The sequence below is a fragment of the Lindgomyces ingoldianus genome, assembly GCF_010093535.1.
Source record: "Lindgomyces ingoldianus strain ATCC 200398 unplaced genomic scaffold BDR25scaffold_13, whole genome shotgun sequence".
Lineage (NCBI taxonomy): Eukaryota > Fungi > Ascomycota > Dothideomycetes > Pleosporales > Lindgomycetaceae > Lindgomyces > Lindgomyces ingoldianus.
The window spans coordinates 550,858-576,744 of NW_022985174.1; the positions used below are offsets into that span (position 1 = coordinate 550,858).

The 25,887-nt window shown below is 48.4% G+C and overlaps 12 protein-coding genes across 12 annotated transcripts; 5 read left to right on the forward strand and 7 right to left on the reverse strand.

Annotated features, from left to right (window-relative positions):
* Positions 1-599: 599 nt before the first annotated feature.
* BDR25DRAFT_222690 (uncharacterized protein) lies at positions 600-1,467 on the reverse strand (the record flags this gene model as incomplete). The annotated part of the gene is made up of 2 exons (XM_033685072.1): positions 600-1,014; positions 1,079-1,467. 2 exons carry the CDS (start codon positions 1,465-1,467, stop codon positions 600-602), a joined length of 804 nt encoding a protein of 267 aa, XP_033548532.1.
* Positions 1,468-1,519: 52 nt separating this feature from the next.
* On the reverse strand, positions 1,520-1,904 carry BDR25DRAFT_192827 (uncharacterized protein; the record flags this gene model as incomplete). The annotated part of the gene is made up of 2 exons (XM_033684298.1): positions 1,520-1,634; positions 1,747-1,904. Coding segments are annotated over 2 exons (273 nt in total), but the record flags the coding sequence as incomplete, so codon positions are not given.
* Positions 1,905-5,134: 3,230 nt separating this feature from the next.
* Positions 5,135-6,333, forward strand: BDR25DRAFT_342380 (tartrate dehydrogenase; the record flags this gene model as incomplete). The annotated part of the gene is made up of 2 exons (XM_033693718.1): positions 5,135-5,896; positions 5,965-6,333. 2 exons carry the CDS (start codon positions 5,135-5,137, stop codon positions 6,331-6,333), a joined length of 1,131 nt encoding a protein of 376 aa, XP_033548534.1.
* Positions 6,334-6,481: 148 nt separating this feature from the next.
* Positions 6,482-7,654, reverse strand: BDR25DRAFT_354191 (uncharacterized protein; the record flags this gene model as incomplete). Its single annotated transcript, XM_033695267.1, has 6 exons — positions 6,482-6,764; positions 6,817-6,832; positions 6,859-7,166; positions 7,226-7,411; positions 7,447-7,508; positions 7,583-7,654. 6 exons carry the CDS (start codon positions 7,652-7,654, stop codon positions 6,482-6,484), a joined length of 927 nt encoding a protein of 308 aa, XP_033548535.1.
* Positions 7,655-7,707: 53 nt separating this feature from the next.
* BDR25DRAFT_354192 (uncharacterized protein) lies at positions 7,708-10,015 on the forward strand (the record flags this gene model as incomplete). The annotated part of the gene is made up of 19 exons (XM_033695268.1): positions 7,708-7,778; positions 7,814-7,850; positions 7,890-7,917; positions 7,980-8,020; positions 8,048-8,134; positions 8,169-8,270; positions 8,303-8,383; positions 8,468-8,569; positions 8,623-8,681; positions 8,716-8,792; positions 8,828-8,907; positions 8,973-9,039; positions 9,066-9,100; positions 9,158-9,288; positions 9,351-9,459; positions 9,540-9,783; positions 9,818-9,840; positions 9,874-9,906; positions 9,962-10,015. The coding sequence occupies 19 exons, from the start codon at positions 7,708-7,710 to the stop codon at positions 10,013-10,015; spliced, it is 1,461 nt and encodes a 486-aa protein (XP_033548536.1).
* A 412-nt stretch (positions 10,016-10,427) lies between these two features.
* On the reverse strand, positions 10,428-11,256 carry BDR25DRAFT_354194 (uncharacterized protein; the record flags this gene model as incomplete). Its single annotated transcript, XM_033695269.1, has 6 exons — positions 10,428-10,545; positions 10,589-10,630; positions 10,661-10,734; positions 10,779-10,926; positions 10,967-11,058; positions 11,116-11,256. The coding sequence occupies 6 exons, from the start codon at positions 11,254-11,256 to the stop codon at positions 10,428-10,430; spliced, it is 615 nt and encodes a 204-aa protein (XP_033548537.1).
* Positions 11,257-11,290: 34 nt separating this feature from the next.
* BDR25DRAFT_354195 (uncharacterized protein) lies at positions 11,291-12,654 on the forward strand (the record flags this gene model as incomplete). The annotated part of the gene is made up of 9 exons (XM_033695270.1): positions 11,291-11,312; positions 11,358-11,547; positions 11,592-11,605; positions 11,636-11,897; positions 11,976-12,083; positions 12,127-12,190; positions 12,223-12,438; positions 12,463-12,517; positions 12,584-12,654. 9 exons carry the CDS (start codon positions 11,291-11,293, stop codon positions 12,652-12,654), a joined length of 1,002 nt encoding a protein of 333 aa, XP_033548538.1.
* On the forward strand, positions 12,612-13,238 carry BDR25DRAFT_303161 (uncharacterized protein). The gene is made up of 2 exons (XM_033689951.1): positions 12,612-12,835; positions 12,900-13,238. The coding sequence occupies exons 1-2, from the start codon at positions 12,689-12,691 to the stop codon at positions 13,116-13,118; spliced, it is 366 nt and encodes a 121-aa protein (XP_033548539.1). The 5' UTR covers positions 12,612-12,688; the 3' UTR covers positions 13,119-13,238.
* Positions 13,239-14,687: 1,449 nt separating this feature from the next.
* BDR25DRAFT_342382 (uncharacterized protein) lies at positions 14,688-17,806 on the reverse strand (the record flags this gene model as incomplete). Its single annotated transcript, XM_033693719.1, has 2 exons — positions 14,688-15,511; positions 15,559-17,806. The coding sequence occupies 2 exons, from the start codon at positions 17,804-17,806 to the stop codon at positions 14,802-14,804; spliced, it is 2,958 nt and encodes a 985-aa protein (XP_033548540.1). The 3' UTR covers positions 14,688-14,801.
* A 1,434-nt stretch (positions 17,807-19,240) lies between these two features.
* BDR25DRAFT_22347 (uncharacterized protein) lies at positions 19,241-19,614 on the reverse strand. The gene has a single exon (XM_033685103.1). The coding sequence runs from the start codon at positions 19,525-19,527 to the stop codon at positions 19,294-19,296; it is 234 nt and encodes a 77-aa protein (XP_033548541.1). The 5' UTR covers positions 19,528-19,614; the 3' UTR covers positions 19,241-19,293.
* Positions 19,615-20,508: 894 nt separating this feature from the next.
* BDR25DRAFT_285286 (uncharacterized protein) lies at positions 20,509-21,404 on the forward strand (the record flags this gene model as incomplete). Its single annotated transcript, XM_033688171.1, has 2 exons — positions 20,509-20,910; positions 21,057-21,404. The coding sequence occupies 2 exons, from the start codon at positions 20,509-20,511 to the stop codon at positions 21,402-21,404; spliced, it is 750 nt and encodes a 249-aa protein (XP_033548542.1).
* A 2,129-nt stretch (positions 21,405-23,533) lies between these two features.
* Positions 23,534-25,832, reverse strand: BDR25DRAFT_260227 (inorganic phosphate transporter-like protein). Its single transcript, XM_033686634.1, has 4 exons — positions 25,118-25,832; positions 24,820-25,059; positions 24,458-24,743; positions 23,534-24,407 (listed from the first exon to the last, which is right to left on the reverse strand). The coding sequence occupies exons 1-4, from the start codon at positions 25,593-25,595 to the stop codon at positions 23,702-23,704; spliced, it is 1,710 nt and encodes a 569-aa protein (XP_033548543.1). The 5' UTR covers positions 25,596-25,832; the 3' UTR covers positions 23,534-23,701.
* Between the last annotated feature and the right edge of the window lie 55 nt (positions 25,833-25,887).

The window sequence follows — 25,887 nt, forward strand, 5'->3', positions numbered from 1 at the left end:
ACTTTAGCTTAGAAGACATGTTATTGTAAGGCATATACTATTCTACATAGGAATCAAGTGTAGGTTGATTGTTCATATCTTTTTCGTTGTGATGGTGGGCTCCGTCTTTTTTTATAGCGCATGTAAGTAATTATTGTAAATACGAACTAGATAGCTTAATGGCAAGGTGTAGCCTATATTTACCTAACCTATGTTTCTAGAGCATGCTCCTCTAAAACGCGGTACGGGTCTTGTCAGAGTGGGTTTCGAGGGCTATGGTTTGGTACGCCTTCCTGATATTCTTTGCTATTGCTTTGCGTTCGACGTTGAGGATCTTGTAGTGATTCAGCATCGTTACTGATGAAATAGAGAGGAAGAGGTTGAAAGGGAAACATTAGCCCGGTGCATGATTTATTTGCGGCCGTGGAGGTGAAGGTGACAGGTATTATTCTAAGACTTGGCTTGCTTTCGATGTGGTTGCGCGCTCCACAGGTTTCTTGACTCACATTGCCCTTTGTCTCACTTCGCTGAATGCTACTAGACGGCAAAAAGAATGCCCTCATATACCTTATTTTGAGGCTTTACAATGTATGTTTACTTCTAAGGCATTCCTCATCGCCTTAGCTATGATGATCCCGCTCTTTTGACTTTGACTTTTGAAATGACTCAACCTCAAGGCTCCTCAGAACATACAGTTCCTCTTCTCCACGACTGGGCTGCTCCAATCTTGCACCCAATACTTGGAGATCGTTTGTACTGGCGGAGCTCTTCGTTGACGTGCTCTTTTCCGAGCCGAGGAAAGTCGATATGGTGGATAAGGGCATCGAAAGGAAAGTAAATGCTGCGGTAATCTGCTTCTGTTTCGCTTGAAGCAGTTTGGGTAGAGTGAGCGCACATGCGACGATGAAACCAAGTGCAATCTCGGCCTCTGACCAAAGCCCAATCCATAGACCATTTAGGGACACGTCAGCCTCCGAAAGCTTAGGTGCAATCTTAACGGTGAAAAAGATTCGCATAACCGAAGCACCGCAAGCCCTAAGTAGCCGGGATAGCGCCTGTAAGTCTCACTACGTCACTTGAAAAGGGAAGGATGGCTTACAATAGGCCCGTCCCGAAAAGCAGGGAGACTGAGATTTTCTTTCCGATCGGCACCCGTAGCTTCCAGAGAGAGGAGGTTGGAAGAAGCAGAATGATAACGTCGGAAACCATATTGAATATCCCTGAGCTGATCACAATCGGGCTATGATCATGACAATGCCCGCCAGGAGTAAATTTGTTCCAAATCATGGGCCGCGGAGAACAGTAGAAGATCGTCCAGAACATTACGATGGTGTAGAAGATGAAGCATGCGAGGATCATAGTCCATGCGCCAAAGAACATGGTGGGATTGACCGTGCGGTTTGGCGCAAACATCTTGAGGTACTGGACGAGGATGGCCATCTTGACGGCAAATATGGCAGGGCAGTATACTATCTCTGCAATATTCATGTACTGAGTCACTAGTTAACAGTATGTGAGGCAGCAGGGCTTGAGAACCCACATGAAGCTGCTCATAGAGCTGTCCAAGTGTGATTTGCCACTGATGCACGCCAGCGCCATATTTGACCATGAGGTATCCGAGAGCTACTTCAGCGACGATGAGAGGCTGTTTATATCTTGGTCAGTTCGTTCCATGTTTTCGGGGCATTGAAAAGCGTACATATCCGGCGAAAATCAAATCTATTGCTTGATTAGAAGAGAGTTGTATAGAGAGAGAAGAGGATAGACTTACAGTCAGCAGCATCGAGCATCTTGACGACTGCGAACTTCGTATATACTCGAATCATCAAGAAGATCCCCGGAACCGCAATGCAGAGGATGGCAGTCACAAGGTACCATACCTGCGCTGAAGAGTCTAACGTCATACGGGTATTTGCACCCGCTGGAGCAGCCAGAGCAGGTCTCGTGAGAAGGATATCAACAGGTACACCACCATATGTCTGCACAGGAGCCATGGAATAGAGGCCTAGGAACGACCGAAGTCGGTTGGGATAAAGTTGGAACCAGCGGGCATCCTAAGCAGCTGTGCAGAAGGAGCGAGCGTAAAAGGAATAAGCTCTTAAGGGGGAGCGGATCCGTTCCCATTTTCCCATTTCAAGTCCGTGTCGCACATGGCGCTCTCGTGGCGCGACATATTCTCCGGGCGGGACAAGTGGTCCTCGTCAGCCCTAAGGCTGACTTGTCAGACTTCAAACTTGAGTGTTGAACGCCGAGAAGTAAGGCAGACTTGGCATTGAAGGGAGAGATAAGATTAGTAGCAGGTTGCCAAATAAAACAAGATCGAAATGACAGGCGGTATCGAAATGCGGTGCGACTTGTCTGGGAACGTCATTGGACCCGTGAGTTTGGGGGCCCAGAAGGACGTTGTTTTAAGGTGGGAGCTTGGATGGTTCGGCGCTAATCGATACGCTTCAATTGGAGCGGCCTGATTCTCAAACGGGGTGGGATGATCACGGCGTTGGACACAGCCGCACTCCATATATCAATTATATTACTCACACACATGGTAGTGGGGGCATGTTGTCTGCAGATCTGGTTTCACTTTGAACTGAATACAAAAGCACTCGTGAATAATTCATGAATATGTATGAAATCACGTGATTATGTCAATCATTCCCTCAAATGTTACCAGTACAGATGCTACCTAAGAAAGCTCACTGCTGTTCTTGAGGCCTAAATTTAATTAAGACAATTGAAACTGGTTCTATCCATTTTCTGAAAAGGGATGCACTGAACGATTTGTAGCTTGTAAGTGTGGTCCGGTTTGGTCAGGGATGAAGATATTGACCAATTGATAATAACTATCAGTCGGAGTGGGCTGGATGACCTAAACGGGTTAATGAACAGAACTGAATGGTATTTTCCTCCAAGTTCAACCTTATGATGGAAAATGGGTATTTTTGACGGAGAGCATAAATTGGTACTGCTCCGGACTTCATTGAGCCCTACCTTGCTGTCATTAATATCGGGTTGTCATAATTTGCGGAGAGGTAGATTGTAAGTTTCTTTTCTCTTCCTGCTATCAGAGGGTGTGATGCAGGGTTTGCGATTTGGTCGTAAAATGTGAGTTTAGTGCGCGGAAGATCTCGAGTCAGGTTTTTTCATTGTGAAGGGCCTTATTCGCGACTCCTTAAGAATAACGTCCTTGAAAAATTACAGCTAGAGCTAAATATACAAACCCGCATGGGATTAGAAGGCAAGAATTGTCTTCAGCGTCCCTCCTTCGCCAGCGCTGCCAACAGGAAGTAATACGTATACGTACTACGTGAACGTAGCTGTTACGTGAGCAGTAAAAAAGTAGTAACTTTGTAAAACGTTACTTACAGCTAAGAGGACTATAGTTACGAGCTGTAGTACGTTTTACAATGTCTATTTTTATAAAGATTTACTTAGTAGTTATATAATACCTGATTACATGTCACGGTTATGTTATAGCTATCCAACCCCTGAGTACCCTAAGGATTTGGCACGGGGTATATAGGCTCCTCGGCCTCCGTACCTCTGCCTCTGACACTTAAGGTTTACTCTCTCTCTCTTGTGGCTCTGCCATACACCCTCTATCCTGCATTCCCTCTCTATGCGTCGTGCTTCCTGCTCGATACCTCTCACATTAAACATCTAGAGGCAACACATTAAAGTTATGTTTTTAATTAGGTAAACCTCTGTTATTTATAGAAAATTATTAGAATTTGAACAGCAGAATCAAGTCATAGTCCGCTTCTTGTACCCCACTACTAAAACACCTCGAGCAGCAGGATACTCGAGCTCCTAAGTCATAATATGTTTAGATAAGTCTCTACGCAATCATTTAGTTTGATTCCTGATAGTGAAGCATCCTAAAAAGGCGGTAAGGAACTTTTATCTCACTTCGGTTCTAGTTACCAGTATCAATAGTATATCTCTTGATCTTATATATTTAGTGACGCCACGATCTTTCTTATCCTCAGGATGCACTTTACAAGGACTTAAAGAAAAGGGAGACATATTCGAATAGTTCCATTGGCGGTGCGCACTCGTATGTTTTGTACATGGTATTTGCTAAGGCATCGAATCATCCAGGATCTCACCTTCCTAGCTCGCGCCAGTACACCCACGCAACTTCTTATATGATACATGAATTAATATCTAAATCTCTTATCATGCCAAAAAACCCCACATAGAGCACATACATCCAGCCCATAAAGCAAAGGGTTTATTCCAAGTCGTCTCAGCTGTTCTGGTGGATGCAGGCCCATCCTTTCTAGGTAGGGGAACTTATGGATGGTGAGGATATACTGTCGCTTAAAGGGATTTCTCTAGACCCCCGTTTTCATCCCCTTCTTACTATAGGTTCTCTGCGAGAGTGATCTATACAAACATCGGGTGAAGGCTGGGAACTCTCAACACTCAAAATCCGCGATATCTACAGTACTTTTCTCCATAGTCAAGCTTCTACACGTCGGCTTCCCCAGTGAAGCGACCGACGCCCATTCCCCCCACAGAAGTTCTTATGGTTCTCATCTGCTCAATCTTCAGCACCACCGTCCATATCCAACACCGCGTTAAGGCGATCCGGGGAGCAACCATTCACCTCGCTTACATAACTTCCAGCCCTCCTGGTCAGCTTATTTATGCATCCACCCACTCCTGTTTCACTAGGGGTAAAAGCTGTTTGTTTATATCTGCTGTATAGAAATGGATAATCCTAACAAGGCAGTTATCAAGGTGCTTTACGTGATTGTGAGCTTTCTGTTCTTGAAGAGTTATTTAACCCTGCTAACTTCCTCAAGAACTTCATGGGATTATCGTCCCATCACAGATAATTCAAGGCTCTACCGAACATCGGCCCGAGGCCTAGCATACCCGCATCCCGGATAGATATGTCCGAGATCAATGGGCGTACTCTATGTCACGCTTGGCTAGTCTTTCCTTCCCCGCATTTGCATGAGACTCTTCGATGTGTGCTTGCATGTCAAAATGCATGCGTCTGAGAAAAGAATTCCGGACGCGCGACGAGGTAAGGGTTGCGCGGCCGAGAAAGGCACTGGACTAGTGGCGACCGGGTACTTATTGTTATTATCTTTACGAACGACCACCAAACCTGTGTTTCTTCCTAGAATCCTGCTTCTACTCTACAATGTCCCCCATATCCACATCACGGAATTACTCCATCGCCACCATTCCCGCGGACGGCATTGGCCCTGAAGTAATCTCCGCTGGTGTCTGCGTCCTAGAAAAGCTCTCCTCCCTCTCTGGCACTTTCTCCCTCTCCTTCCACTCATACGACTGGAGTTCCGAGACCTACAAAAAGACAGGCGCCTATATTCCTCACGACGGGCTAGATAAACTCAAGCAGCACGATGCCATTTTATTTGGCGCTGTCGGCGCACCGGATGTGCCAGATCATATATCGCTGTGGGGTTTACGGTTGTCGATTTGCCAGCCTCTGCAACAATACGCTAATGTAAGGCCTACGAAGATCTTCCGCGGTACTAGCTCACCGCTTCGTAATGTTTCACCCGGAGACCTAGATTGGGTCATCATCCGCGAGAACTCTGAAGGAGAGTATGCCGGACAAGGCGGACGGTCACATCGGGGGCAGCTGTGGGAAACGGCCACAGAAGTCGCGGTATTCACGCGGCATGCAATAGAAAGGATTATGAGGTTTGCGTTTGAAACAGCGAAGAAGAGAGGGAGAGGGAAAGGTGGGAAGGGGAAATTAACGGTTGTGACTAAGAGCAATGCGCAGAGGAACGGAATGGTACTTTGGGATGAAGTCGCCGTGGAAGTGGGGAAAGAGTTCCCTGGGGTGGAGGTTGATAAGATGCTTGTTGATGCGATGACTTGTCGAATGGTATTGGATCCGAAGTCGATTGATACTATTGTTGCTACGAATTTGGTGAGTCCCCCCAGGCTTAAAGATCATGATTTAAAGCAAACTGGGAAAGAAAGCTGACAGAACAGCAGCATGCAGACATCCTTTCCGACCTCGCCGCTTCCCTCGCAGGCTCCATTGGTATAGCACCAACATCCAACCTCGATCCTACTCGAGCAAATCCCTCTATGTTTGAACCTATCCACGGCTCTGCTTTCGATATTACAGGAAAAGGTGTAGCTAACCCCGTTGCCACGTTCTGGACTGCTGCCGAAATGTTAACGTGGCTGGGCGAGGAAGAAGGCGCAGCACGGTTGATGGAAGCCGTCGAGAACGTTACGGAGAGCGGTGTGTGTACTCGTGATTTGGGGGGGAAAGCAGGGACGAAGGAGGTTACAGAGGCTGTTTGTTCGGAACTGGAGAAGCTTTTTGCAGATAAGGAGCAGGCTTGGCTCGCGTAGGCATAGTTATTTAGTACTGTATCGAATCACGCAGCGAGGCAGAGAAATCCGAAACAGCCTTCATAGCGCGCAACTCATCATCCGCCTATAGATATATGATGCTGGAGTTGTTATCTCTTGGGGCTTACTTCTGCATAGATAAAGTTCTTCATAAGTTTCCCGCGAGAAGGACCTCCTCTTCGTCCCTGATGTTAAATCGTGAGGAAAACCCCCTAGCCCAACCAATGCCTTCGAACTCTACTGTGTCCTTCCGCCGAATGCCTTGATCCTCGAGAAAGTCACGGAGAGCTATTGGCTCTTTGCTGGAGACGTTGATCATGTCATGATGTCCTCCCACGGGGGCAGGCTCCGGGTGCTTCAGCGTCTCGGCCCATTCGCCTTTAAAGCCCTGGAGGAGTTCTATCAAAGTTGACCTGATATTACCAATAGGCCTCGGAGCATTGTAGAATGACCCCTTTTAACAGTGTCTGGAAGAATCTTCACAAGACGTGGTATCTTGCTCATTTGGTCCTCAGATTTCTTCACATAACTCTCTCGTTATGGAATTCCGTCGTTGGGCGCCGGCGTGAAGACAATACTGTCCGTACCCAATACTGTCCATACCCAAGTCGTCGACTATTACTAAGATGTCGCCATATATCACTGCCACTCTAGCAACCAGCTCACGAAGCGTCCCACCAACACAGTTCGCAATAGCTCTGAAGAAGTCTCCAGCAACCCAGCCATGCTCATATCCACGCCATTTAGTCTGATGACCACCTGATGACTTCAAGTTGCGGGGCATGTGAAAGAACCGCTTCAATGCCCTGCACATCGCAAGTACCGAATGCAAGCTCCAGCCTTTTTAACATCGAGTAACCCTGAGACCGGCGCCCCGTTCAAGGAAACTCACTACCGGTATTTTCCATCGAACACGGCAATACATCTGGTCCCATATATCTCCCCAAATTTTGGTAGAGGCATGAACGGCTCTAGTGTTTGCAACCCAAGGCATCCTTCATAGCGTGCGTTCTGAAACGGCATGAAAGTCTCCAACCTAGCTAACGGCCATCGTTCTAGGCCTAGCTTTGATTCCAACCTTGGCATTGTCGTGACCCACGCATATAGGACGACCGCTTTAAGCACGACGTGTGCACATACTTGGTTCCCGCCGTAGTCGACGCCTCTGGGAAAGGCTGCCGCCGAGACGGCGATCCTAGTTTCTTTAGATTATGCAGGAATAAGAGAAAAGTGATGAGCGTAAGGGGACCGTCATATTTTCCGGAGGTCGAAGTCCCACGGTTTTCGAGAATAATCTCGTTCCAGTAACCGTCAAAACCATCGTGCCCCCTTCTAGCTAGTGCCTACCCTGTTTCTCTATAATCTCTTTCGTGTATGGCAATTGCGTTACAGTGGGGCTCCGGCTACGTGGTTCCTTGCCAAGTGGGGGAGATCCTTGGGAAGAGGTGTCCGAGTTCTTTCGATTGTTCATCAAGACAAGTAGGTCGTCGGACCCACAGGTCCAGGCTTTCAATATAGTCGCTAACTATAGGATTACGTGATACTTCGTACAGCAGGGGAGGGGGGCCACCTTAATACGATACAGTATGGGAGGTTATTTCCAACTAGTAATATATGCATTGTGGCACCTGATGACTTCGCATGAGCCTCCCTTGTCAATGTCTTACGAAAACCCTTCTATAGAGTTGTCGAGCCCGATCTAGACTAAGTCCAGATAGTTGTGACCGATTCAGCACGCCCACCCGCGCAGCCCCCAGCTAAGCTAGCTCCTGTGGCGGAAACCTTCATCTCCATTCTCCACGTTCTTTCAAACTAGGGCTGCTATTGCAAGAAAGGCATTGGCACAAAAGCCGGGATATAGGAGTAGATATGCATTTACGAAGGCCCCATGTCTAACCATCAGGAAATGCGGGGGAAAAGAAGGAATGGGGAAGTGGGTAACGGCGAGGAATCGGGCCGATGGGGAAAGACCGATGTCAACCAAGGTTTGGAGGATGAATTTGGGAAAACTTTTGGCTGCTACAGGCTAGGCGCATATCTTAATATCAAAGTCAAGCGCCCATAGAAAGTTAGAGGCAAGATTGCTAAGGAGGATTATGCTAACAACATGGCTCGAAAATGTCCGGAAAGGAAGGCCAACACCATGACTGGATGCAACATTTACCTTGAATCGAAGATCAAGCATGAGAAGGTTGACTTAGAGCTGAATGCGGTTCGTAATGCGGTTCGTGGTGTTGTTCGATTTCGCATAGATCTCGGGGCTGCATCTGGGCTGCATCCGGCTTGCAGGGGCATGAAATAAGGATGTGTAATTCCTGGCATGAGCAAGCTTGCCCCATGGGAGAGTTGTGAGGGATGCGACATTGTGAACCGTGGAACTAGCACAGCCTTCGACGCTTTTTCACTCGAGCTACCCGTGCTGGTAATTATTAAATGGCAGGATGGTGGGCGACTGGAACGTTGGTAATGTCATGGCGCCTGCAGCTTGTGGTAGCGAGCCCAGGGGTGGAAGTTGCACCGCGGATTCGGTGGAAGAGGAAGAGGCGGTGTGCAATTAACGAGGGCAATGTCACTGTGACATCTTAAAATAGAATATATGGGATACTGAAGCTCTATTACTACTACAACCATCATCGAAGACCTCCAAGCTTAACCTCGCGCGATGCAAGACACTGCAGACTGCAATTTTCACTGCTTTACTCAAATGTCGCGGCGGGCGGCCCTTCCTTTAGCGGCACCTCGGAGCATTTTTGGAGCCAGTGCACCTGTCCGTTCGATGATCGCGAGTTCTACCTTGTCGCCGTGTTCTTCCTGAATGGCATAGCTCGCTGTACCCACCTCATACATCTTCTATTTGTCTTTCTTCAAGTGCAAATACAATACCAATGCTGCTAAAAGCGACACGACTGACAGTACAAGACTGAACATATACGCCATGATGTATCTTGGACCATCGTTGCTTAGGTATAAGTATTGTGGCTAGACCAGAGTCGTATTACCTGAAACGTTTTTCATAGTGGGAGCAAAGGCGGGATTCTATTGGGAGCGAGCGGCTATGTTGGCCACTCAGGCACTCGAAACCTGGAAACATCCATATGCCCCTGGAAGCATGAGGAAGATCGCGAAGTATCGAGCCCTGCTAATTAGATGCCCACACCTGTACGGTCCATTCAAATCACATAATTGTCTCAAACGTCGTTGCTAAGTGCATTGCGAAGAAGCGGAGGCTGAAGGAGATGACTAAAGCGAATAAGAGGATTACAGCCCAAGCTGTAGCAGCAGCTCGGGATCAACTTCGGTGCCTTGCTACTTGTCTACCAGAAGCACCGGTTCGACCTTCTATCGAGGATTACCCTAGTTTAGGGAACTTCCCGATTGGGAACAATCAGCCTGAGGTTCGCTGGTCAAATAATTTCGGAATCAACCCGTTTTCGGCGGCTCCACCTGCTAGTTGAGAACTTCCGCCGGAACTGGACGGCGGTAGGCGACAAGTGGCTCAAGGAGCTAGTCCTAGTCTTTTGCCCAGAGCGTCCCTCTTAGCCGTTAATTTCACCCAAAAGATTCAGGAAAACCGTGGCCGGGGAGAGATAGGTTGTCAAGATAGATACGTTTTTACAACACGGACTAGCGAGGGTTTAGGCGCACTCAATGGACGACACTGACTAAAATCATATACGCCTGAATAATTTGCAAGGATGCATAGGATGAGATGCTCCGCTCACCGAGTTGCCCTGACTCAAGTCATGGCGATAGGTGAAAAGCAGGACAGCGGCCAGAAGAAAATTATGGTCTCATCTATGCCCCGTGAAGAGACGAGTTTTCCTCATGATGTTGCTCTAATTGCACTGGACCAAGTCACGAACTTAGACTTCGCCGATCACCCCCAAGACTCCAACCAAACTAGGTTCTTCTAAGAGCTATACAAAAACGAATCGGGATACTTTAAGTTCGGTGATGAAGATCAGGGCGCAGCGGTTCAGGCTGCTTTACCTACAGGCCGTCGATTTGTTCCGCTGAATCATAATGGCCAAATGGCTAGATGCTTATTGGTGGGACGAATTAGGGATGGGAGAGAGTAGTCCTTTGATTCTGAGCTATTTTGGTCTGAGAATCTTGGAAATGAAACTTGAAGGTGACTGGACGAAGTGTATGGTAGGAAAGTGCGCAGTACCATCACAGCAAAGTGAAGGAGATGTTTCGGCCTTTCGAGGCCTTTGAAAAAAAATCGAGGAGATAGTAAGCATGGCCACATGACACAAAAGTGAAGGTTATAACCGGAGCAAATAGGCCACACTGACTCCATGACGTCATTCTCTCCATATTTCACCTCAACGCATCCTTGAGCACACGGTCAAGATATCCATAGATCAAACCACAACAGTAGACTTCCGACTCCATATGCTCACGCACATAAGTAATTCAATTCCAACCACTGTTCTACGAACGGGGGATGAAATTGCGAGCGAGACTACAAGCAATTCGGTGAACCCACCAAGACAGTAGAGGAAACTAAGCGCACAAAACCTTCCCCGAGCGAGCAAACATAAAATAGCATCCGGCAAATCTGGCTGTGGTGAGAACTCGAAACTGCTGCTTCGCTCTCGGTTTGGAGAAGGGTGTTCATATTGCTCACCCGCATGAGAACTTCTTCACTAGATGGGCACGGCGGTCTACATCCTCAAATATTCTACTCTGAGGACCTGTGCTAGGAACTAAATTCAGAGACTATTAAAAAGAAAGTGGAATAATGTTAATGGGATATTAAGATATGTTATGGAGGACTCCTAATAAAGCTGCTCTCTGGCGAATCTCCTTGCTGCCCTGAGGGGATCTCACGATCCACTTTCCTATATCGTATTTCGGACATCCCTTTCTATTGATCTCCTCAACACCGCATCTCCTTTCATTCGGCACCGCAAACATTAACTACACCGGACACTAGAACGTGCATGTGGAAATGATCGTCCTTGCAGCCCGACGTTGGCTGATCTGCATTCGAGCATGGTTGCACGTGGTGGTGTGAGCTCCAAGTGTTCAGCTGGACAAGGGTGGGGGCTCGTTTTTCGATCGCCGAGAACGGGGTTGCAGGGATTGGCGAGGCTTGACGGACTTTGGCGTGGATCAATCAAAAGTGGCTTTGGACGTACTCTTCGAGCGATTGAATGGTTTCTATGAGTTGGCGCGGAGCATTTGGTATATTTCAAGGCATAAGGAGTCTATTTGAATTGCCTATTTTCGGGCATGTCAGTCACGTCAAGCTCTGCACTTGCTTGTTAGTATTCACACACTGACATAATTTGAGCCCCATCCGAAGCATCAGCTCATCTAATGGCAGTAAATGATCAGTCTATGAGCTTCTCTCTTCGCTTCGGATACAACACCACTTTCAGGCAGAGGGTGCCTCTTCAGCTGGGCAAGGGCGTTTTCCTTCCCGACCCGGAGAACAAACTTTGCCGAGAATATGTAAAGAGAGACCTCGTCCGACGACTATTTGCGCTTGTCGGGAAGCCGATATGGAATGCCAGACGTGTGACGTTTCATGTGCCAGGAGATATTGCATCGGGGTCCGCAAAACCTAATCACAATGCCTTGGCTCAATATATATAAAATTCTCTTAACAGCCAGTGAGTATGTAAAATTAGAAGATTAACCTTGAACTACTCAGCAGTCAACGTTTTCGTTACTAAAAAGTCACAAGTCACCGTCATTGGCGGCTCACCTGTTTCACGCGTTGAAACACTTCAGCCTCAGTTCCTGCAACAAAACATATCAAACTGCCAACCACGTGGCCAGTATCTCGTATTTCGCTCCGTCGTGTTTGACCGGTCAACCAAAGCTCAATGTAGCCTCAGCCGATGTGCCTTCTAAATCGGGAAGATCTGGGGAAAGCCCTGCGGGAGGCTTGGTGGGGTCCGAATCTCGCTCCGTTCTTGGCAACGCCACCATGGCATGCTTCGCATCGTGACAAGTTGGAAGGCCTCGTACACGATTAATGTTGAAGCACACCAACAATATAGAATGCGTTTCGCTCAAGATCAAGTTGTTACGGATTCCGAGATATACGAAATACGAAATGCGAAGATACTTGGAGCTTCTAATTCGAGCGTACGATTATTGATGTGACAGCAGTGGGAACTTGAGAGTGGTGTGAAAATGGAAAGCTGGACCGTAGACCAATATGAGGGTTGGTCCTTAGCAAAGGAAGGAAGACGCTCACCTCAAATATAAATTTGAACGTGTTCGCTCCCAGATTCAAGCCGTCTTCAACACCTTCAACACAAGATCAACAACAGCAGCCTCTCCTTCCAACAATTTCATTGAGCTGGAGTCTCAATCGCCACTCTAATCAATCAACATGAAGTTTCTTCCAATCCTCGCTACCCTTTTCATCGCCGCCCAGGCCGAAATCACCTTCTTCAATCCCGAGAAGAACGTAACCTGTACTGGTCATGAAAACGGAGACATCACCTGCGAAGCTGGTCAGCAAACTGATGCCCAAGTGGTATGTACTTTTCTCATTCCCTTTATTTCTCCCAACTCGCCAAATCCTGACTAACCGGTTTCAGATTTCTCTCGAGCAAGCAGTTACTCCAGCTATTCGCGGTCGCTCAGCTAATCCTCTCGACAAGCGTGTGTCTTGCGGTATCTCGGACACTGCTTGCTTTGCCCACTGCTTTGCTATCGGCTACTGCAACTCCCATTGCGACGATCAGGGCATTTGCAGATGCTACTGCTACGACAAGTCTCCATGGCCACTTGTCTGCACCAAGACCACTTGCTCTTAGATCAGTAATCAAGAGTTAAGATTTGCTTTGGTATTTTTGGGGAGGAATAAACAAACATTCAAAGGGGATGAATTTGGGGATTTCGGAAATATAGTCTGCAGTTGTTCCATGATTCTCGCGTGGTTCTAAGTCATGGTCTGGCAACTTCTTCTCCGAAGTGTTGCATAGCACATGTACTTGGACACAATTTTTGTGTATCATTAGTAATTCACGACCTTTTTACCCAAGAGAAGGAGTACTGCTCTTGTTGATCGTCCTCCGCTGCTTCCAAATGAGAGATCCCAATCCTGACAGAGCACCCCTATCGTCACAAGGTATCTTGGGCATCTCCTAAGCCAAATGAGTTTAACTTCTCGCGATGAACTAAGCACTAATATTCCTCATGGGGGATCTGAATGATTGGCGGCAGAGGATAAGAGGTGAGGTTACAGAAAGTGACATGCATGACGCCTTTCCTTCTTAGTATTTAGATCTAGTTATGACGTGCAATTGGAGATTTCAGATTTCTTCCGAGGGCAGTACTTCACTTCTTATCCTACTCTCCTCACATCAAAATTACCATCACGTCATATAACCGCTGACTACCACGTTTCCCCAGTTATGACCAGCCCTTTACATGATCATCGCATCGGGATCTGGTGTATGGCACGACGATGAATCGTCACCTGCAGGACTGCACACGAACCAGTAACAAGTCCAACCCTTCGCAATATTCTAAAACCATCAGTCACCATGTCAAGCCATTGGTGTCAGATAATGCATATTTGCAAAGCTAGAATTTAGGTATTCCGATGTAAACAAAGTCAGGATTACTAATGTCCCAAAATCACAGACTAGGGGGAAAAGCTGGAACGTCCATCAAATGCAAATAGCAGTATTCGACCTCAATATCTCCACGGAATGAACGCTAATGTCATGTCCGCAGAGACAACTCATTCAGGGAGGTTGCAACACATCTTGGGCTGTCTCCTAGTATGTGAACGTTCATATTCATCTCATCCTTTGGACGGAACTAGAATTTTCTCCTGGAAAATTACTTCTACCATTGAAGGGAGCTGTGGGGTCTTTCATTTTTCTGTAGTGGTTCCGTCACTGAAGACTAGGGATCGAAACAGCATGCTATTGTTCATCTGGATCAATTCTTCAAATATTGGATTGCCATTAGCTAGTGTCGCATCTTCGAATTTGATAAGGGAGTTCGACATAACTCATTGGAAGCATACAGTGTGCATTGAGAAATTATTCTGTATTATTCTGTACCAAATCACTAATATGGTAGGCTAGAATACATGTACTACTTGGGAGATTCGGTGGTACTTCTCATCGTCGAGAGCCAGCTAACCAACTACCCAGGGCACCACCATCGAGATAGAGGCCCCCACCCCCCCAAACTCACGGAGGGCTGGTCTGAGTGATTCTATAGTTATGTAACGGTGAAGGTAGAGGTTTGTGGGCCAAAACGTGCGCTATCAAGACCGGCCGACTGTCACTCGAGACGTCACTCTGAGAATTGCTTTATGACGGAATATCGGTCTCGATATCTCTTTGGAATAAAGGGTTCGAGCACCAGTCAGCGTAAACATTCTCCTTGTTACCTTCCTCTAGTGACTGCAATTTCGTCGTTCTTGGTTTTGGTTGAGCCTGCTTCTTCTGCTCCGTGTGGGAAAGCTTTGCCGGAGCAGATTAGGCAAGCTTTGCCTTCTTCCTACCTGCCTGATCAATGTACTGGAGATCCTCCAGGAGTTCATATATTGTGTCTGTTTCCTCCATATATCGGTCCAATCGTTCTTCTACATCTGACTCGGGATCGGACGTCACTTCGTAGTCGGAGTCTTCATCGTCATATAAATGGTCGCGCAGGGCGCATTTCCTTTGTACCATCTCATCTGCCAAATCCTTTCGTTGTCGACGTTTCGCAGACTTGACCACCGAGGTTGTACCCCAATCCATTGGAGCAAAGCCGTACTGATATAGATAGGACCCCATCATTGACTGGAGGTCTGATCGTCCCAAAGGATCAGGTTTGAAGAAGTGTTGACTATACCTATCTTGCTTTGTATCGTACGAGACGAACAGGATGTCCTCCTGGAATCGTTGCACCAAATCCGCACAACCGGTGTGGGCTTCAGTATATGGGATTAGAGTGATGTCGAAGACCTTTTCTCGGAGAGTCGATGGGCTGATCTCAATGGCGGAAGCGGCGGGTGGGGTTGGCCAAAGGCCGAGGGCGCGCAATTTGACTGCAAATGAGATATATGCATGTTCGGCGCAGAACTGTTTGTCGCGACTATGGCAACAAGTGTAATTCCTGTGCCAAAAATTTTCGTCCATGTACTGCGCCGCAACGCCTAGTATGTTTTCCACGAGGTGTTCACGCGACTCCGCAGCGAATTCTGACTTCATTTAGCATTCACTCAAGGCTAGATGAAGCCACACTAACTGATCAAATTTTGTACATGGCCTTCGAATGCGCTGAGCCTCAACTCAGTCTTCGTACTTTTGCAGACAAAATACTGCATATGTGCCTCAAAGAGCTGGTTGAAGCGGAAAACCCATGCAATATACAGCCAGTGAACGTTACCAATGTCAAGGGCCCTCGGTAAGAATCGTTCGATCCATCGGCCAATGGAGTCGATGAGAAGGCCTTCAGTTCCGAACTTCTCGCAGTGTACAGCAAGTTCGTAAATGGTTCTGAAATCAATTGCCGATGGCAACAGATCGAACCGCAAGTGCATGAAGAGTAGAGTAATTCCGACGGCTTCCGGGCAGTCGTCGGGCATGTAGATGGCTTGAGGTTTCGAAGTATCGGAGCCGTTACTTGATATTCTAGCTATGGTGAAGGATTCTTGCGCTTCCGCTTCGAGTCCTGCTTTAGTTTCATGTTCAGGAGCTTGCGCATCTTGGGTATATGTTTCAGGGCTGGCATTGCTGACATTGTTGGCTTCGTCTAACTCGTTAGCTTCATGATCCAAAACAGCAGCAGAAACATCGTTCTGGTCATTGAATGCATTTCGAGCACGCTCTTGAGCTTGATCTGCCATCAATTTTGGTTCTCCGTTGCTCGGGTTACGGAGTGCATGTGCAACGCGTTCACCTACACTTCCCATCTTTTTGTGCACATCGTCGCCATCCCAGTCAAGGAAAGTCTTTGTATACCAGCCACCATAGCCTGAGCGCATTTGTTGGGAGGTGGCCTCCTCGTGTTGAGCCTCAATGTTCGCCTGAAGTATTTGGTCCGCATCGTCGAGATGGAATGAAGGATCGGTGCCTCGGCCTTTACTTGGGCTACCGACCTGAGGCGATACAGTGCTCTCTGCAATACTAGCACCAGGTTCGGATCCTAGACCGGTTTCTTCGTTCTCTACTTTAGCGACGGATGGGGCGTTCTGGCATGCCTCTTCGTTATACTGGGATGGAGGGGGAGCGACATCTTGATCTCCTCGGTTCTGTTGATCGGGCAAGATGGATTTCTGTCCATCGAGAAATGACCTCCACTTTGTATATTCTCTTAAGCGAGATGACTTGACTTGGAATCGCGCGAAGCCAGTTGATTGATCACCCGCGACGATCATGATATCGCCCTTGGGATCAAGGACCAGTAGCTCGTCATCACCCTCGTCGTCGCCCACCTCACTTCTGTCATCATCTCCATCGCCGCTCATTTCGCTTCCGTCGTCACCATGATCCGTGTTCAAGGCAACTAGTTCGTCCTGCTTTTGACCAGTTGGGGCATTGCAGCCTTGTTCGGTGGCTTTACCAGGCCCCTGGCTCGTCTGTCTATTTATAAATGCGCGATGTTTTTCTGGACATCCTTTCCGTTCTGTGTGGTGATCGCCATTTTGGTCTACGCGTGTGTTTTTTGTGCGTGTCACACTACCACCATCTCCACCGTGCGCAGTGAGAATAGTAAAGTCTTTAGTTATGCCTTCCTCGAAGTCTTCGTTCGCAAGAGTCTCGTCCACGCATGCGTCGTCCTTATCTAAGGAATCATCTTGTCCTTCATCTTCCTCATACTGCTCTTCATCTTCCTCATACTGCTCTTCGTCTTCATCAAGTCGCTCTTCATTTTCGTCATCGTCCTCTTGGCTGTTATGATCGTCGTCTGAGTCATCCGAATCGGTCAATTCGGTTAACTTCAAGGGCTGAAATGCAGCGGCTGGAGGAGACTTTAGACGAAGTAAATTAGACTTAGGCGGTAATTTGATCCCCCGGGGATTCATCTCTTGCTCTGCTTTGACATATCGTGATCTGTCGCGATTGTTACTAACAGTTACTCCTCGAGGTATTGATCTCTGGTGTGGCCTGGCGTGCTCGTTTGCGATGATTGGGGGAGACTTGACGTGTTTGTATTTGCTGTAGCCCTCTGGCGTGATGTTCGCAACGGAAGAGTCCTCCTGTGTCAAGTCGATGAGGTCTGGGAGGCGAGGTGTCATTACGTCTGTATTGACCAATAGAGGGCAGAAAATGCTGAACAGCGGTGTTCTGAGGGAGTGATGAAAGGCAGACTGGGGCATGTTGCTGGACGCGTTCTCGATATTCGCGTTAGAATGGGGGCCACGGCCACGGCTGAATATTACGCCGGAATACAATGTCTGTGTGCGGGGCTGAAAGCGCGCCATCACATGATCGGTTTTCCCACCTGGCTTTCGTAACACGTCTTCTTCCATCTGCCCGCAATCCATGGACATCTCGACGGTAACGCGGAAATGCCTTCAAGGAATCAATTTCCTCCCATGATTTCCTTCTCTGGTCGTTGCAACCCTAAACCCGATGTTTATCAGCTAGCCCGGAGGCTAGACTTGATGACTCTTCAGAGAGGCTTGGGGAATGTCCAATACGTGTACACACCACTCAGCTCGAAATCCGCGACTTCCTCCACTCTCTCTTGTCATCTAAGGTGACTTTCAAAATGGAAGGGTATTAGGAAAGAGATCGGTATTCTACTGGCGCTCTCTCATTCTAGCAAGAGTTTGGGTAGATTGATTCCATCCAAGTCATGTTCCATCTTATGTGGTAATATACTGTACACACCATCTCAGCCTTACGTAGGCGTTCGCCTCTTCATTTTAACATTTTCCATATTGGAACCCCCGGACCCAATACAAACTCTACTAGAGACGAAGCACAGGAAGAGATGCAGGCATTCGCGTAACACCGTCTTTCTAGGCTTGGAATCTTTTGGCAAGGGCTATCGACTGCCCCGAAGGCTACACTGTTTGGCAGGTGCATGAAGCTGACCATCCCTACAGTACAAGGACATGTTCTCTCCACTGCTCTATTGTCTAATCTCATACAATTTTCTTTAGCTTCAGTTCTGCTGGCCCTCTCGACGTCTGGTCGAGACCGAATCTACAGTCGCGGTACACTCTACTCCTGCAGTGGCAACCGCCCGCAAAATTGGGAAAGCTTTCGCCTTAGTAACCTACCGTTGTGATTCTACCACCACCGGGCTTTTCGGATGCGGTTGGGCATCCCTGCGTCCATACTCTTCGGCTCAATGTCCTATAGTCTTAGCTTCGGAGACCCACGACAGGCGTTTTTGCAAGCACAACCGAGCTCACTGAACCAGCCATCATCCAGAATTTGTCCAAAATCCCTCCCTGTAGCGTTTATGCCCTCAGTAAGCGACCTCCGAGCGCCACACAATCGATGAAGGGTGATTTTCCATTGATACACCTTTACCGCTGGAGGATTGCAGATTTTTACGCCTCCGTCGATCGCCCAGCGGGGCCCCATTTTTTCATACTCCGAGTAATTCTGAGAACCCGGGATCGAAATGCCAAATTCCTGGAATGGTCGGCAGCTTCGCTGCATGTCTTATTCGTCGCTGGCAACGTCACCTCTTCGTCGTCAGAGTTTCAGAAGTTCTTCATTGTTGAATCCCTTTCTTCGCCCTAGCTCCAAAGCGTGGAGATGGTTGCCACCCTGAGAGGCTTCTTTTTCACACTTTCTCTTTGCCTCGTAATGGGAGGACGGGAATGAGCATCGGCATCTTGGTTCCCTCGCGGAAAGGTAAACCGCTACGAAAATAGAAACTGATGCTTTGATATTGGATTCAATGTATATTTCAAATCGTCTATCTCCTGACTTATCAGTTAGCTGGCTTCTCGGGTGGCCGATATGCTCCATTATGCCAAATCGGAACAGCATGAAGTCGCCTAGCGGAAACGCTTCCCTATTCGGGCTGCACAACAATTCTGTTAATATTCGCATTGCAAGATATTGCGTACAATGCAATAACACAAGACAAATCGATAGCCTTGGCCAGACTGATTACTCGTTCACCTCCGAATGAGGATTCGTAGTCTGATATACGCGACCTGGGCCCGAGCTGTCGGATCCCACCCTTGATCCTCGCTGAGCCGCAAGCTAATATCAAGGATAGCAATAATGGAACCGCAATATCCATCTCAGACGTCTCACCAGTCGTCGACAAATTACCTTGTCTCTTTACCACTGCTCGGCGGCACCACCGGTAAGGCTGACAACCCCGCACGCCAAATTGCCGTTTCCAAGCATTCGGCGAAATGCGCAGATTAGGGGAATAACGTGCAGATTACATACGAGGCGACGCCACATCCAGGTGGACTCGCTACCGTCGCTACCGACCGAACTCCTGGTGACCTCATATTTGACAGTATGAAGGTTTATGATGGAAGCTTCGGTGCGTTGATGAGGTCATTTGTTTTCCCAGGATTAAGGCAGGCTATGAATAGCACCTCATCTCAATGTGTAACCGGAAAAGGCGAAGTGGGAATATTTGTCCTCTCTCCATTCGCTTTGTACTCGGTCTGTCCGGTTTGTTTGTTTTCGCGTTGCGGGTTGGTCATATTGCTCTTGCCACCGAAACTCCCCCGAGAAATCGATACCATATGAAACCCATATTGCGCGCAAGGAAATGCATCCTATGTGTCGCATCGGAGTTCCCGATTTAGAAATCTAGCCCTACGCTCGATTCGGAAATTCTCGTAGTGGAACCCTTACATACCCACTTCGCCTCGTACTGCTCTCTCGTGGTCGGTCCCGCCGTTCGACGCATTCCAAATCCTACGAAAAGAGAAAGGATGAGAGCCTTCCAGAGTAAAGAATGCAATTACGGGTCTATCAAATTCATATCTGAGGGCTATAGAACAATATGTGTGGGACCTTGTGATAGTCTTGCACGGGCTTGAAGGGTCTTGGGACTTTGAATGATGTCAAGATTAGAAGCATTGGGCACCGAAGGGTTTGATCGAAAGATGAAGAGTATGGCCAGGATGAAGTATAAAAGGATGCCGATCTGGCCTTGAAAAAGAATCATCCACAAGCACCAACTCTTCGATCTACACTCGGTAATCCCCAGCTTCTCTCATCAATCTTTAACATATCCTTCTCAGCCATATTCATCACTATGAAGTACACTACCGCAATCCTCGCCCTCGCAGCCCTCGCCACAGCAGCTCCTGCTCCGGTCCCCGAGCCAATCCCGCAAGACAAGCCCTCAGGCCATGAAGTCGAGATCAGCGCCGTAACCTACGGCGGCACCGGGTGCCCCGACAAATCCGTGCAAGGCCTTCTCTCCGACGACAGGACCACCATCACACTTTCCTTCGACACATACACGGTGCAATCCGGCCCCAACATCCCAGCCACCGAGCGCCGGAAGTTTTGCCAGCTGCAACTAAAGCTAAAGTATCCGAGCGGGTTTCAATTCTCCATCTTTGGGGCTGATTTCCGCGGTTATGCGAGTTTGGAGAAGGGTGTTACTGGTGTCAGTCAGAGCACTTATTATTTCTCGGGGCAACAGAATCAGGTACACCATCTCCTTGACCCTCATCATTTCATCAAATCGAAAACTGCACACTCCAGCCCCTGCCCCCGACCTTTCTCTCCCTTCTCCATCCATCTCTTACACTTCAGCCGTACCAATCATTCAATCTCACACTAACATTCTCCAAGACCGTCGTCCCAACAACCTTCACCGGCCCCATGGAAGGTTCGTACCTGAAACACGATGAAATAAACGCCGGCAGCGCGGTCTGGTCCAAATGTGGTGAGCAAGGCATGCTTAATATCAAATCCGAAGTTCGCATCGTACCGATGTCATCCACATCCCTCAACCTGCTGACCGTCGATACCGTTGACGGCAAGTTCGAGCAGAAGTACTATGTCCAGTGGGAGAAATGTGATAAGAAAACTACGGGCGAGACTGGAGGAACCGGGTCAATCCGCGGACCGAATGGTGGGTTTGATCCATCCAACTTGGGACGGGAGGTTGATTTGACGGGCCGGGTTATTGGTAGCTAGAGGGGTTTGAGAGGGTTTGAGACTATGGCTAGAGCAAGTACTTTTGTTCTTCGGTTTACAATAGTTTCTTTTTTGCTTTGAGGCTCTGGGGATGCACGGACTGGATGGTCTGCATATCACGGCCTTATTTTGGATAGTTTCCCGAGGAATGAATTTGATAGGGGAGGAGATTTGTAATCCAGTCAGGTAGTTCTTATGTCTATATTCACGTTTATCCTTTGCTATTTGCTTTCTTGGTTCTCATATTTCCCTCCTTGCACAACCTACACATTTACTCATTGTCTTTCCCCTATGATTTGAGCTCCCATTCCTATACCAGACTCGAAACACCAATCCAGAGGGTCCAAATTCCAGCCTCACTTTTCGTCCTGGGAAATTCAAAACCTTTCCCCTTTCTTTCCCTCCCCACTCTCTCCATTTCCTTCTTTGCTGTGCTATAAGTCCCGGAAACTAACCTCCACCACCTCATTGCACCGGCACTCTTATTTCACTCATTTCTCCTCTTCGTGTGTGTCATCCTACCCTTCACAGAACCACCGCAATCCACAAATGATACTCCTTTCCACTCAACCATAAGAACTTCGCCTCGATTAAATTCCCATCCCTCTCTAGTCAAACCTCAAGAGGCTTATCCTGTCTGGCTCTTCTGTTTGGTGGTAGAATAGCCTTTGTCCGTGCTTGTGGTTGCTGTTCCTGCTGCGGTCGCTTTTTTTTGAAGATATATTAAAGAGAATGCCGCCGTTGAAAAGATGTGATAAGGTGTTGGCATTTCAGAGACGAATGAAAACTGCTATTGTGTGCTGCGAAGAGGGAAGCTGGGGGCGGTGTGGTGCATTGTCGGCGGTATCACAAGGATGATTGACGGGGATTAGTTCGTACTCTCTGTGTCAGCGTTAGTACCAGTCTCCTTCTCCATCCCCGTCTTCGTTGTTGTGTAGGGGAGCCACTATTTAAAACGTAATTTCGCCGTTTTAACCTACAGATGATTTAGATTGCGGAAGACCGTAATTGTAAGTTCCTACTACCTATTTCCTCACCTCCCAACTCACATTTCTGCCTCTTACTCTCCATTCCTTTTCGTCCCACTCCTCATCCCCCTTCCAAGCCCCAATTCAAGCACTATTCTGCTCCAACCCTACCTCAACAACAGCCATAAAGTCAAGTTTCCCAGCCGGTATCACGCCCAAGATATGTTCCACAACGTGATATTTGTGGATACGGAGATACTAAACTGCTATCCTTTCAACTCGAAATTGGTGTTGTTCCAGTGTCGAAAACGAGGTGTGGGGATTGGGGTATTTTATACAGTCGGCTAAAGGGTCGTTTTAAAGGCGAAGGTGTCGAGAGGGAGAGGGGTCCAGCCGTTTAGAGACATTGCAGTTGTACAGGCTGTCGTCCTGTCATGGCGCCTTTCTCTCTCCAGCCCACACCGTCAACCATCAGCCATACACCCTCATCCCCTCATCCGCAAACATCTCATATGCAATATTTGTATCCTCAGTTATTCTCCCTCTCCGCACGTTCGGCACTGCTAAGCCTCTGAGTTTTGTCGGAGAGTGGCGAGGCCTCATTTCGCGGGTTGCGGATTTTATTCCTGAAAGTGCAGCATGTGAGGAGAGTTCAGAGGTGGAGTAGAGTATGTAAGTGAGTGGGTGTGGAGATATAGTTGCGGTTTGGAATGGGCGATTGGATGGCTTCAAGTGGGGAGGGCTTCAAGCTAGTAGAATTAACGCCGAGGGAGAGAGTTTACCGTCAAGGAAGCTAGAGTAAGACACGGCATGGTTTATTTTGGTTGGGTTGAAAAGCCTCGAGTCTGGCAAGGGTGTGCATGATGGTAAAGCACGGCGATTGGTTGTTAAAATTTCAAAGATTTGGTGAACGGCCAGGGCTCAGGCACACTACCCACGTGACTGTACATTACGGAAACTACTTAGATAGGCACCTACGTATACCATTGTTTTCCAAAATCGCAAGGATCATGGAAGAGCATCTCATCAAGCAACTTGTCGAATCGTTTGCTTGCATTGCTTAAACTTATCACTGGCCGTTCCAGAGAAGTCTGATTATGAGTGCTTAGGGAGAAGCATAGCACGCCACACTACAATCAATGATTTTGAGCAATGATGCTTCAAGAGGATATGCAGTTTATTATGCTACGAAGATAGCCACTATTGTAACCTCCATGTAGCTGAGAAAGAGAGATGGCTTCAACCTCATCGACCTCCAAACGCTTCTAGGGTATGAGACCATGCATCCAATCCATTAACGAAGGAAATATGGTAATACAGGTACAACACCTAAGCAGCTTTCGGCTCCGCCTCAGCAACGCCTTCATCGCTACCGCCATCCGCAGCCTTGGATTGCACCGGATTCCCCGTGATGCTCTCACCACCCATATCCCAGTCCATAGCGAGGTCTTCGAGAGTGCGGCGCTTGGTTTCTGGAATGAGTAGCGTGGTAAAGATGCCCGCGAACATAAAGGCGGAGTAGATCTGCATGACGTGATTGAGCCAGGGGTTAGCCTTGTCCTTGGTTGCTCCGCGTGTTCGCAGAGGAGCGATGGCTGCCTGCGCAATGATGGAGCCGATTTTGCCAGAACCAGCGGAGATACCGTGGGATGTGGATCTGTAGCGCGTAGGGAAGCATTCCCCTGGGACAATGAAGGTGGTCATGTTTGGACCCCAGTTGAAGAAGAGCTGGACGAGGACGTAGAGACCAAGCATGGCATGTCCAGAGAGCTTGTGGTACGCAAAGCCCCAGACAATGAAGAGGATGGTCAAGAAGATAAAACCAATGAATTGAAGCGGCTTACGGCCAACAGTGTCGAGAGTAGCAACTGCAAGCCAGTAGCCGGGGATGGCACCAGCACAGACGAGAATGCAATTGCCGGCAGCGATGTTGAAGAGTTGCTTGTAAACAGTAGGACCCTTTCCGTAGCCGATGGCAGTGAGCACAGTGGATGAATTCAAGCCAAGACCGTAGAAAGCAACATCGAGGAGTAGCCTTTTATTGTTAGTACTGGTCCCTTTCTAGCAGGGTAGAACGATACACACCAGGACATGGCAGTTCCGAAGAGGATCTTGCCATTGCTCCACTTTCCATAGAAGGAGAAGAAGTCACCCCAAGAAGCCTTGGGGACATCAAGAGAGACGGAGGCACGGCGAGCGGTGGCTTGACTAATCTCGTCGGGATGGCCCTCACCCTTCTTGCCGGAAATGTAAGTTGAGACATCCGCGTTGGCCTTCTCGACATCCCGAGCAACATCGAAGGTATAACGGGGAGTCTCGGGAATGGTGAGACGGTAGTAGAGAGCGATGCAGGCGGGAACGATACCCATGCCTAGTAAAGGTTAGAATAAGCAACCCAGAAAGGAGCCCTGGAGCGAGCGGGAATGTCACGTGATTGTGTGACTTACCAATGAGTGCGCGCCACATCTTGTCGACAGCAATAACGCAGTTGCCAGTACAGCTCGCATAGTCCTTCGAAGTGCTGAGAGAACCCTTGAAGCCGGCGACGAGGCAAAGCATAACTAAGGCGCCGCCAAGCTGACCGAAGCCTTGCATGGCGAAAACGGCGCCCATCATGGCTCCACGCCATTTGGTAGTGGCGAATTCGGAAGTGATAATAGACGAAAGAGGGTAGTCACCACCAATGCCTGTGATTCGTTAGTCCAAGGAGCCGAGGACAGGGGGAGTGCAGCGAAAAATGCATACCAATTCCCATGAGCACGCGCCAGAAGATAATGAGGCCGACAACCGAAGTCCCAGGTCCAGGCCCGACGAGAGACTGAGCGAGAGTGGCAACGATAATGAGAATCAGCTCAAGTCCATACATCCTCTTGCGGCCGACGACATCTGCAAGAGCGCCGAACCCGACCTGGCCAAGAACGGTTCCGGCGGAAGTGGCGACCTTGATGGCGGTGTCCTGGGGAGTGGTGAGGGCTCCCTGATTGTCGTGCTTGTAGACGATACCCAACATGATAGTCAAAAGAGAGACGCAGAAGATGTCATAACTGTCGGTGAAGAAGCCAGTGCCGGCTACGAGACAGGCGCGCACATGGTACCAGCCAAACGGAGCCTTGTCGATTTCAGCAAGCGCAAGACGACGACGCTCATTAGGGTCCTCGATGTGTGCGAAATCGTTATGGAAGTTGTGGAAAGCAGCATTGCCGCCTGCTGTCTTCGGAGCCATGGCGGTAGGTTGTGGCTGTGAGCAAGCTTTTGCCAATGTTGGACCGAGAAAACTCAAGAGATTGACGAGAGGTGAGAAGCGAAAGAGTGCTGTCGGTATGCAGCAAATCTATATAAGAATTAATGAAGCCTCGTCCGAGTCCGAGCGGGCGCTTGGCGGGCTGAGAATCGAGTTAAAAGGGCGAATCAGGAGCCTGGGTTTCGGGAACGTGAAGGTGAGAGTCGCACTCGGAGTGGCCGTATACGAAAGCGCAAAGGGTAGTTGCAGCAAAATGCAGCCTGATCGAGGGGGT

Coding starts and splice junctions, on each gene's coding strand:
- BDR25DRAFT_303161 (XM_033689951.1), top strand. CDS start 12,689: ATGAAGTTTCTTCCAATCCTCGCTACCCTTTTCATCGCCGCCCAGGCC. Junction 12,836..12,899: donor AGCAAACTGATGCCCAAGTG/GTATGTACTTTT, acceptor AACCGGTTTCAG/ATTTCTCTCGAGCAAGCAGT.
- BDR25DRAFT_22347 (XM_033685103.1), bottom strand. CDS start 19,527: ATGGATATTGCGGTTCCATTATTGCTATCCTTGATATTAGCTTGCGGC.
- BDR25DRAFT_260227 (XM_033686634.1), bottom strand. CDS start 25,595: ATGGCTCCGAAGACAGCAGGCGGCAATGCTGCTTTCCACAACTTCCAT. Junction 24,744..24,819: donor GATGTGGCGCGCACTCATTG/GTAAGTCACACA, acceptor AACCTTTACTAG/GCATGGGTATCGTTCCCGCC. Junction 24,408..24,457: donor TTCGGAACTGCCATGTCCTG/GTGTGTATCGTT, acceptor TAACAATAAAAG/GCTACTCCTCGATGTTGCTT.